General features: G+C 36.6%; 1 protein-coding gene across 1 annotated transcript; it reads left to right on the top strand.

The window, feature by feature from the left end:
* The first annotated feature begins 1,344 nt into the window (after window positions 1-1,344).
* On the top strand, window positions 1,345-10,043 carry DTD2 (D-aminoacyl-tRNA deacylase 2). Its single transcript, XM_015073719.3, has 3 exons — window positions 1,345-1,477; window positions 4,493-4,562; window positions 8,594-10,043. The coding sequence occupies exons 1-3, from the start codon at window positions 1,367-1,369 to the stop codon at window positions 8,917-8,919; spliced, it is 507 nt and encodes a 168-aa protein (XP_014929205.1). The 5' UTR covers window positions 1,345-1,366; the 3' UTR covers window positions 8,920-10,043.
* Window positions 10,044-11,423: the final 1,380 nt, after the last annotated feature.

Here is an 11,423-nt window from a genome sequence, read left to right as displayed (position 1 = left end):
CCCTTCACCGTGGAAAGATCTCTGGGAGCCACATATCCTATTTTCAAGGGAACTTGCTATCTCCCATACTTACATACAAATCGACATCTTAGTCCTCTCTTACTCTGGGTCATGACTAAAGGCCTTTATGTTAAAGTTCCTTACAGTCCTGTAAAACTTGAGTCTGGGAGTGAAGAAAAAAGAGACTCAATAGTTATAACGACATAAAGGCAAAAACAATGCAACTTGTCTGTGCTTTGCAGACAAATGTCAACAAACACAGGAACCCCTGCAATGCAGCAGAGATCATGAGAGTTTTTGCTTTTTGTTTTTGCAAAAAGTGTAAAGCAGCCTGCTTTAGATAACCAGCAAACAGGCAGCTTCCATTTTGTGTAGAAAAGACCATTGATTATGCATGGATTATTTTCTTCAATCATACTACTTTATATGGGTAGCAACACTGTCAGTGATGTCATCTTCTAAGACAACAGACCCGAATGTATAGGCATATTGTGCCAACTAAGCCCAAATCAATGACCTGAGTAATGCAATCATGGTAACACTATTATTCCTCATCTAAACCCTCCAAGCCCATAGAAAAATAATGCTAATCTGATGCATGTTCAAGAAATACGTTGTGTGGGAAAGAAGATCAAGCCTTTGTTTAATTTTATTTACATTCTAATTTGTACTTAGAGGAAACCCCCCAAAATTATCATTATGTGCATCGGACTATGTTGTTTTCTTTTTCAGGTTAAAATATTTATTAACAATGACACACTTTCTTGGATAAGAATAGTTTTAGTGAGGATATTTTCCAAAAAATTGAACTCCAAATGTGCATTCACATAGCATACCAACATCTTTCCATAACTACTGGATCAGAATGATTTACAGCATTCCTGATAAAGGAGGCATCGTTAGAATACGGGAAAATTTTAAAGACATGGCTTGTAGTTTCATCTCTGGTTGTTTTGTGATTCAATTGGTTCACTCAATTTACCTACCTTTATAATGGGCATAACATAGACTTAAGCAGATTTAAAATTTCTCAGTGTCTGAAAACGTAAACTCTTTGAACTGAAAAATGTGTCTTTAAATGGTGCGTAGGAAAGAGAGCCAGTGAGTCTTCTCACACGTTTAAAGCATACACTGGGCGCTTTCTGCAAAGTTGGAGAGGCTCAGCGTAGAGTCAGGTCTCTGTCTGTGAAGGCAGCACATCCGGGTCACCCTAGAGCCAGGCAGAGGCCCCGCCCCTCCAGGGGTGGCTCCACGGGCGATAAGGACGTCCCTCCGCCTTGATGCACGACGTCCTCCCCGCGCGCTGGAGGAGGAGCTTGAGCGGCTCGGTGCCTGAACCTGTTGGACTGCCACGAGGGTTCGAACTATGGCTGACAGCGGCCGGATTCCTCAGGCCCGGGCACTTCTGCAGCAGTGCCTGCACGCCAGCCTGCAAATACGCCCAGCCGAGGGGGACACCGAGACTCAATGGGTGGAGGTAACGCCAGCCCCGCCACTTCCGTTACATTCCGGCGCGCAGGGGCGGTACTTCCCCCGTTTTCTTGGTGATCTGTCCCCGCTCTCTACGTTTCCTAGCGCGGGCGGTACGTGTCCCTGGCACGTGCTGTAGGCGGTGCCGATTTCCGCTCGGCCCGCCCATCTTTTCTCTCAGCAACCGGCCAGGCTCCGTCTGTCTCCTTGGTTCTGGAGCCTTATGCCTTAGACCGTTCGGCCAGCGGAAGAGTGTGTCCCCTGCTCAGGACCGCGAGAATTTGAACTTCCTCTCACCTTCTGCCTCCCTGAGCTTGGTGCACTTGAGGCCTAATTGTATCAGATCTCTTGCTTCCAAAGAGCCAGGACCTTGGCATGCCCTTCGCATTGGTCGGGCTACTGTTGGCTAGTGCTGGTCTGGTTGGAGCTTGTAGATTAGATTATTTGCAGACTTTCAAGTCACTTGTGCTCCATTTCCCGTGGAAATCCATTTTATGTTGCCTGCAGCTAGGCCTCAGCATAGAAATAAGATTTCCCATGAAACAATTCTTTTTTTCAGGGGACTTAAAATTTTGACTTATTTCCAACTAGAAACAAACACTACTACTGCTAATGTAATGTGTTATTGAACACTGTTCCTCCAAAGAATTTAAACCATTTACACTGATAGGATTTCCTTTTACTTGAATATTTGCCTTTAAAAGATTTATAAGCATATATATTTCTGTATTTCCCCTTTCCCCATTTCCTTCTCAAAAATTCATGTTTCTTATTTTTGTTACCCCCCCCCCCTTTTTGACGTCTTGATTTCTCTTCCATGTTGTGGAATTTTGTTCTTTCCATGTTTTCATATTTGCCAGCCTATCCAAATTGCTTTTTTTTATGGCTAACTCCTGGGACTATAAATCCCAAACTGTTAATCATTTAGCTTTCTTCCATCTATTTTATCTTTTTATATCTTCATGCCGCATCTCCTTATGCAAAATCAGATATTTTATTGCAGCCTTCCAAACTACCAGTTGTGTTGATAAACTTTTAAAGCTATTACAAAGCTTTCCCTCCCACTCCCACACACAGCTAAATACTATAAAGAGCTGACAGGTAATTAGATAGTGAGAAAGTAAATTTTTTGACTTTCTCGAGCATCCTCTTTTCCTATTCTATTAAAAGTTACAATTTAAAGAAAATACTGTTTTAATTGTCAAAAGATTTGAAGATTAGTGTTCTCACTTTTATTCATTTAGACCTTTGCTGTCACAGGCTAATGTTCTTCTTCCTGAGACTGAACTTTGTAAAACTATGCTGAGAATTAACCTGTCATTTCCTACATATTTAAAATGTTTTATACCACGGGATGCCTGGGTGGCTCAGTTGGTTGCACCTCAGACTTTGGCTCAGGTTGCAATTTCAAGGTTCACAAGTTCAAGCCCCATGCCAGGCTCTGTGCTGATAGCTCAGAGCCTGGAGCCTTCTTCAGATTCTGTGTCCCCCTCTCTTTCTGCCCCTCCCCCTCTCACACTCAGTCTCTCTCTCTCTCAAAAATAAGCAAACATTTAAAAAGTTTTATACCAAAAGAAACTACAAGAAAAGTGGTTTCTGACTTGAAATGGGGATTTTGTAGGTCACAACTTAAAATCTATTATTGGAATAAACTAAAAGAAAATACCTTAATGAGATAATGTGGTGTCTATTTCTGACTATAATTAGATACTTAATAGAACTGGTGTCTATTTTTGTATGTAAATAGATACTTAATTCTGACATCGGGAGTGTCCAAATATGAATATGCCAGAGATTTTGAGTAAATGTGCTTGAGATTTTGTCTGGTACTAAAATAATCCCAGTGGAGAGACCTCTGACAGTGATACAAGTATCTGTATCATTCATCCTGTCTGCTCCTAATTGTGGGTGTGGTTTGGAGACCTTTGCTTGTTCCAGAAGCACATTTGCACTTAAAAATTGCTGATTTTCCAGGAAATCAGGTATGAGTGCAAGCTGCATTTATGTTTATATAGAAGGCTATTTAGGTAACACAGAGCCTGTAAGATACAATTGAACTTAAATGCAAACAACAGATAAATTGAGTCCCTATCGTGTACAAAATAGTCTGTAAAATGCTTTGGGAATTAAAATGTAAAATAAATTGTGCTTTAGCCTTTAAACTTATTTTTACTCACTCATTTAATAAACATTCATTTAGTTCTTACTGTGAAATAGGCACCGTTTTAAGCACCTTACAAATATTAATTTAGTCTTTATAATAGTTCTTGGAGTCAGCAAGGTTAAACTACAAAATAAACAATTTGATGATTCAGCGGCAAAATCAGGATCATTTATCAATTCTATTTTCTGCAAACTACAAGAGCTAATAAAGAAATATCCAAGTATTTATATAAAATTAAAATTTTAATATTCCTGATAACAGTCAGGACTTAATATCATAAATGCAGTTTCCAGTGCTTAATCACTATGTTGATTTAAAGCATTAACAATAACAAAAAAATAGTTGGACAATTTCTTGGTAGTTTAATGAAGTAGATTGAGATCCTCATTTTTGTTAGCTGCAGGTAAATGGATTAGGAAGAATAAAGAGTGATGACGTCAAAAGATATCAGTCATGCTGTTTATAAATCAGCCATATCTAATATGAATTCATTTGTTGAATAAATGGGGCCCTGCAAACTAAACATTTCTAAGTGTCCCAACCTTAAGGGAGAGGAGACTGGGTCATAGTCATAATGACTTTGATTAGAAGTAAATGTTTGAGGGTACAACTTGTGGTCTTCACTGCCCTTGGATATATTTTTTAAACTTAATTTTTGAAAGTAATGATTGAGGTGATTGAATATTGGAAAAGATTTTGTTTTATCACATTTAAGAAATCAAATCTGTTGTAAAAACTTATTTCTCTTTCTTTGGGTTTAATCTCTATATAGCAGTTTTGAAATTTTATTCACTTACCTTTGTATCTCTGTATAGAAGTTTTTTTCTAATCTAAGTTTTCTCTGCTGATTTTTCATAGGTTCAGAGGGGATTAGTGATTTATGTGTGTTTTTTCAAGGGAGCTAATAAAGAACTTCTTCCCAAAATGGGTACGTATTTGATGTTTGTTTTTTAAGAGTGAAAATGAATAGTGATAGATGAGCCAGAAGGGGCAAAAAACACAACCTTAAATTGTACTGGTAAGTTATAAATGAGTTGACTCTATGGTTGTTGGCTTTTTTTTTTTGCCTTTATTATTAGGTTATTTTTGCCTTTTCCAAAGTTTAAAGTAAGAAAATGTGGTGGAATTTTTTAAAAACCTCAGCACCATTTCAGATGGCTTATAGTTTGGTTTAGAAGAGTGTACACACACACACACACACAATACACTTGAGTTTCAGCCAGGGATACAAAAGCTTGTTAAAAGCAGGGTGGCCACATAGGAAGAAGCAGATGCTTATTTCTTAACATAGTTTCCTTATCTCCCAGAGTCCCTGACAGGGGCATGTAGGTGACACTGTATGTGTAAGATGTTGTTCCCATCAAATATGGACAGCTAGGACTTGCATCATTCTTATGGAAAAATTTAAATTAACCATTTATGTACTTTTTTTTATAAAAAATATATTTAAATGTAAGGTTTTTCTGATCTTGAACAAAGCTCAGTGTCATCACAACCACACCTCCTCCAGGGACAGGAAAGCAAGGTCAGTGTTCAGGTACCTCTGAACAGGTATTTACCTGCCTGCAGTTTTCCAGTGTCCTGGATAGCCCATAGCACTGGACATTCCTTGTGATAATTCCATAGGTTCAGATACATCACATCAAATCTTAAGACAGTATTTGATAAAATAATAACGTACCCAAAAAAGCCTGCACTAATGAAGCTATCCCTAGGGTCGGGGACAGGTTATATTCTCTTCATTAGTAAAGGACAGTACCCAGTTTGGATTAATAAGAAATATAAAGTATACAAATGGAAGTTGCAGCATGCAGAAATTAACCTGGAAGAGCTTCAAGTAGTGAAACTCGAGAGTAAATAGCCCAGTGAGGAACAACTTAGGCAAAAGGCTGAAAGTTCCTAGAGGTAATTTTATACTGAGACATCAAACATGTTTGACAACTTTGTCAGAGGGTGAAAACTAGACTTAAAGTGAGGATGGAAAGCCAATAACTGATAGTTTGAAATTTGAATCTGGAAGGTAATAGGGAGCTTTGCAGGGGTTAAAGAAAATGCAGGGTATCTGGCTTAGTCAGTCAGTGGAGCATGCAACTCTTGATCTCGGGGTGGTGAGTTCGAGGCTCATGTTGGATGTAGAGATTACCTTAAAAAAAAGAGAGAGAGAAAATGAATTGAGAGCTCCTGTTACAGAGTAATTTTCTTGGACCTATGGCATGGGTATTGGACATGCTGTCCATTTTCCTGAGTTAATATATTGCCTGGAATTAAATCTTTATTAACTATAAGGAGTATAGTAGAAATATGTAAAAACAGGAAGAGAATTTTTGTCATTGTAACTTAAGATTGACTCCTAAAGTTGTTTCATACTTTCTTAAGTGACTTTTAATCATAATAAGATGAAATGAACCAACCAAATCCAAGCACATTTTGGTTTTTTGTGTTTTTTTTTAAATGTTTATTTATTTTTGAGAGAGAGAGTGTGTGCACACAAGCAGGGGAGGGGTGGGGGTGGGCGGGGGCAGAGGATCTGAAACCGGTTCTGTGCTGACAGCAGCAAGCCTGATGCAGAGATCGAACCCACAAACTGTGAGATCACGACCTGAGCCAAAGTTGTATGCTTAACCAACTGAGCCACTCAGGAAACCCACATTCTGTTTTATAGTCAGTAAATCCTGTGTGCTTCCATATACCTCTGAGTTCTCTCTGAATACATGCATAAGGTTGTAGTAAATTAACACTGAGGGAGGTCCACCTTAACTCTTTTAGTGGACAGTCTAAAACAAAACTTCATGTATCATGATTCTCAGTAAAGAACTGTGAATCTAAGAATCACATTCTGCTGGTGTGAGTGATGAGCAAAAAGAGTCCATCTATTATTGATAGCATTAGCCTGTACTTCCCTCTATTCCAGGAGGCAAAGTAAGCCAATGTGATGGGATTCTCTTAAACCCCACCTCATACTTATTACATGGATTCAGATCTTTCTAATCAAATCATGTACCCCTTGGGAACATAACCAGTTATATCCACAGATTCTGAAATAACGTGGCTAACATAGAGATGTGCAGAATCTTTCTCAATTCATCTTCAGTATAATTGAACTGAGATCCAGGGACCTGTCAAAGCTTAACTTCCCATATACATCGTTAGAGATACTTGATTGATAACCTGTCTTCGGATCTTAGAGTTTCCAACATGCCATTAATTCATTGTCTCATTTTAATTCTACATACTGACATTCGTATTTGCATTATAATTACTTGTACATACTGATATTTGTATACCAACAGCATTAATTGAATTCTTAGTTATCGCCAGTAGAGGGAGGTGTGTGGAAGTATAATAAATTGTACTTACCTCTCTGGCCTGTTATTCCAAAATTGTCTACTTAGTCTATCAGTAGCCTGAGGCCTGGATAACTGGGTAGAGATTTCCCTTGGAATGAAGTGCTCTGAAGAGTTAGTTTCCTTAGAAGCAATCAATAACGACCACTGTCCGTAGAGCAAAGTCCTATTCATAATAGAGAAAATTAGATGTATTTTAAAATAGCTGTTAGTTGAAAATTGATAGTGCTTCTTGCATTGCTTAGGAATTCATTTGGGTATTCATCTTGGCAGGATTCTACCAGGTTAATTCCCTAATTAGTAGAGTGGGGCAACCATTCTGAATCCTTACTGATACTTACTACAAACCCTCCAAGACTTAAAACCATGGATACCCTATTAGAAAGCACACCTTTTCAAGCCTAATTACTGGGCAGGACTGTGAGATTTATATAGTTTCTTTTACCGTTCATCGTTTCTTTTACCGTTTATCGTCTGAGAAAGATTCTTTTTTTTTTTTAAATGTTTATTTTTTGAGAGAGAGCAAGTAAGAGAGGGGCAGAGAGAGAGGGAGTCAGAGAATCCCAAGCAGGCTTCTCCAAGGTCAACACAGAGCCTCATGTGGGACTCGAACTCACAAACCATGAGATCATGACCTGAGCTGAAATGAAGAGTCAGACGCTTAACCAACAGAACCACTCAGGCACCCCAGGAATATTCTTTATAAGCAGAAGTTATTTATACCTTTTATAGAGTCAAGAAGACCCTTAGGCTATTTCTATTAGGTATTTCTTTTATTTATTGTTTTGAGAATGGCTAATGTTGAGATGAAAAGGTTTTTCTAAGATTAGATTTTTAGCTACTTATAGATATTTATGGCATTTGTTTGGCAGTTCTTACTCACTATAAGAAGAATATAGTTTCATAATGCCATAAAAATAATACCATGTTTTCTTGTGTATGTATGAACTTAATGCCAATACACCTTTTGATTTACTTTTTCAATTGTGATAGTGAATTCCTGATGATTCTTGCCTTCACCTTTATGGTTACATGGGTTACATTTGTCAAATGATTAGACATGATAATAGTGCCTTGGAGGTTATGAAACTGCAAAATTACCTGGTTTATGATGAGAATAAACTGGAACCTTTGTCTCAGCTTAGAGCTCTAGGCAATTAAGTTACACTAAGATTTCTATTTAATATTATTTGTTGTAAAACAGAATTTTATGTGAGGAGGATTTATCGTGACCTTTTCCAATGAGATTTACTTATGGAATATAAAGGAACAAAAAGGTAAAATCTGCTCATGTATCCCCCTGGGGCAACAATATTTAAGGTTTCAGTATACAGTTAGTTTTTAGTCTTTTCTGCCTGAATTTATCATTTAGATCTTGACTGCCCAGTTGGATTTAGAACATCATGCCATTTTTTGCCTGAAATTTGCCTTGTTTTTCATGCTTAGATCATTTAGCTTAAGGAAGCAGTTTTTTAAATCTGGATAGAGACTTTGGGTAAAAAAGCATGAGCCGACAAACTGGGTTTTAAACATGAGATGTGCTGACTGGATGATTGTTGGTTTTCTTCATGTTTGTTTCTCACTTCAAGATGTTTTCCCTTTCTTCCCCACCCAGTTAATACTCTGTTAAATGTGAAATTAAGTGAAACAGAAAATGGCAAGCACGTGTCTATATTGGATCTACCTGGCAATGTTCTTATCATCCCTCAAGCCACTCTTGGAGGGAGAGTAAAAGGAAGAAACATGCAGTATCACTCTAACTCTGGAAAAGAAGAAGGGTTAGAACTTTATTCCCAATTTGTGACTCTGTGTGAGAAAGAATTAGCTGCTAACAGCAAGTGTGCTGAAGCTGGGGTTGTGGTGGAACATGGTACTTACGGGAACAGGCAGGTGTTAAAGCTGGATACCAATGGACCATACACACACCTAATTGAATTTTGAAAAATTAAAAGTCAGTTTCTCTAGTTGTTTTCTAGTATAAAATGATTTTGACTATATTTAGATTTTCTTCCTCTTCTTGAATACACAATCTGCAGCATTTTTAGACAAGAAAATCCTGGTTCCCACTCATAACTATGCAGCCTGATAATGGAACGACCTTGCCAAGTCACAAACTCGATCTCAGTCACCTTTCATTCTGCTTTCCCCTACACTTCCACTTGAAAACTTGAAAAATGCTTTCTATTCATTTCATAGTCATTGTGGAAATGTTCTTAGAGAGCTGTATTTAAAAGCATTTTGTAGTGAAGAATATTGTGTAATCTAGTAAGATATATTTCTTGTACCTTTAAATGTATGTAGTGTGTAATAAAAATAATTATTTTTATTAAAATTAGGTGAAATCCCACACAAACTAATTACAATTTTGTCAGGTTTTACTATTTCAGTCTTCCATATTTTGAATGGAACAATATGCCACTGACTATTCCTTTTAATAATATCTATGAAAATGTAATATAGAAATGTTATTGTGCATTATGTTACTTTCTAACGACATCTAAGTGCTTTAAATCATTTTAAGACTCTTTAGTTGATACAAGAAAGTGTGAGGTTTAAAAATTGTTTTTATTTAATATACGTATGGGTTAATACTTCAGTTTCTCAGTTTTTTACCAAAATAATGTATGTCTTATTTTCTGTCTTTGGTTTTTAAAAGTTACTGCTTTGTGAAATTAACGTTCATAAGAAGTCCTTTCTTATTTAATTATATTGCTGTAAAAGGAAGAAGAAGAAAAAGGGAAGCTTTCTACTGGAATTATTTGGAAACAAGTCAACTTGTTCCTTTCCATATTACTTACCTGACGATTTGGAGCCACTGTCATTTTTTCTGTTAGTGAATGTTTGTGCCCATCACCCCCCATTCATATGTTGAAGTCCCCCAACATGATGGTTTTGAAGATGGGGCTTTGGGAGGTAATTAGGGTTAATAGAGAAAATAAATTTCTGTTATTCAAGCCACTCAGTCTATGGTATTTTGTTAGGACATGAGCTGACAAAGACAGTGATAAAAGATAGACAGGTAATAAGGTAGATTTTTCAGTCAAGAGAGGAAGATATATAAGAAACTCAAAGAATAAATGGATCAGTAAAATATAATATTCAGGTTTTTCAAATGCCTCTGACTTGATTTAAAAAGGTATTTTAAAGAGCAAACACCAAATAATATTTCTAATTACCAAAAGATGAAATTAACTTGAATAAACATCTTAAGTAGCTTCTGAAGATCCCTTTATGTCATAATTCCTTTAGGTCTACCTTCCTAAGATACTTAAAGTTTTTGTTATCACAAAAAAACCTATTTCTCTATATCCTTCCTGTACTATTCTATTTTGGAACTTAAGAATCAATAATTGGCTTGGTAATGAGCTCATTGTCCTTAACTTTTGCTTTATTGATTCATGATACACTTATTGAAATGTAATAAACTATTCATAAACTTTCGAACTCCAATTTTCTCAGAGTTTCTCCAAGGAGGTATGTATGTCTTTTGAAAAATTATGTGTTACCTATTTTAAATCATTTTGATTTTGTATGTAGGTGAAATGCTGACTCATAGCTCTAGATTGCTGTTTTATAGTTCAGGCAGTTTTGATTTTTTTTTTTTTTAATTTGCTTGAGGTACTTGTGGAGAAGAGCAAATTCAACTACATGAAGGGTTATTAACCAAAAAGTGATGGCCAACTTTCATTTCCAAGGAGGCTAGAACCAGAGAGTAAAGGCAGAAGAAAATAGTGGATTTAAAAGTAACTACACCTTGGCTTTCTGTAGCTCTTCTAGCCCAGGGTGTTCAAAGAACCTTCAATAGGTACCTCCTTTTATCTTCCCAGTATATAACGACGATATTGCTATAGAAAATAAGACAGTGCTTAAATAATTTACCCAAGATCACACAATAAGGGGGAATAATTTCCATCTTCCTAACTTCCTGTAGTGAGAATTATTTAAAAACTGAAATTGATAAAGGATTAGCATCTTCCACTGTGGATCATTTGAGAAAGAACAGCCAGTAAATTGGTTTACTTACTAAATTTGATGGTGGTAGGTTTGCACCTAATTTATATGCCTTCTGCCTGTTTTTTGAAGATTCTAGAATGTCTCAGAATGTCATTTCTAAGTGTTATTTTGTGTGCCCATTTAGAAACATCATGGGTTCAGTTATAGAAAATACTGTATATAAGACACAGATGATCAATGAATGTGGTTTTAATATCTTAAATATACAAAGTAAAATCAAGCACACTTACTCAGGTAAAAAAAAAGACATGCCATTTATGAACCATATCTGTATTGGTGATGATTTATTGACTCCATAACGAAAGAGCTGAATTTAACAAGTGTAAGGATCAAATACAGTAGAGTCCTATGCCACTTGTTTTGGAGAATAAGAATTCACATTGGTGTTTTAAGACAACAGTGACCTCTTGGCACAAAAACAGACACTCCAA

Source organism: Acinonyx jubatus, chromosome B3 (assembly GCF_027475565.1).
Source record: "Acinonyx jubatus isolate Ajub_Pintada_27869175 chromosome B3, VMU_Ajub_asm_v1.0, whole genome shotgun sequence".
NCBI classification, from domain to species: domain Eukaryota; kingdom Metazoa; phylum Chordata; class Mammalia; order Carnivora; family Felidae; genus Acinonyx; species Acinonyx jubatus.
The sequence above is the reverse complement of the archived record's forward strand: the minus strand, read 5'-3'. Positions and strand labels throughout refer to the sequence as shown.

Excerpts from the sequence above, each read along its gene's own strand:
- DTD2 (XM_015073719.3), top strand. The coding sequence starts at position 1,367 with ATGGCTGACAGCGGCCGGATTCCTCAGGCCCGGGCACTTCTGCAGCAG. Across the intron at positions 1,478-4,492 it reads CCGAGACTCAATGGGTGGAG|GTTCAGAGGGGATTAGTGAT; the intron begins GTAACGCCAGCC and ends GATTTTTCATAG. Across the intron at positions 4,563-8,593 it reads AGAACTTCTTCCCAAAATGG|TTAATACTCTGTTAAATGTG; the intron begins GTACGTATTTGA and ends TTCCCCACCCAG.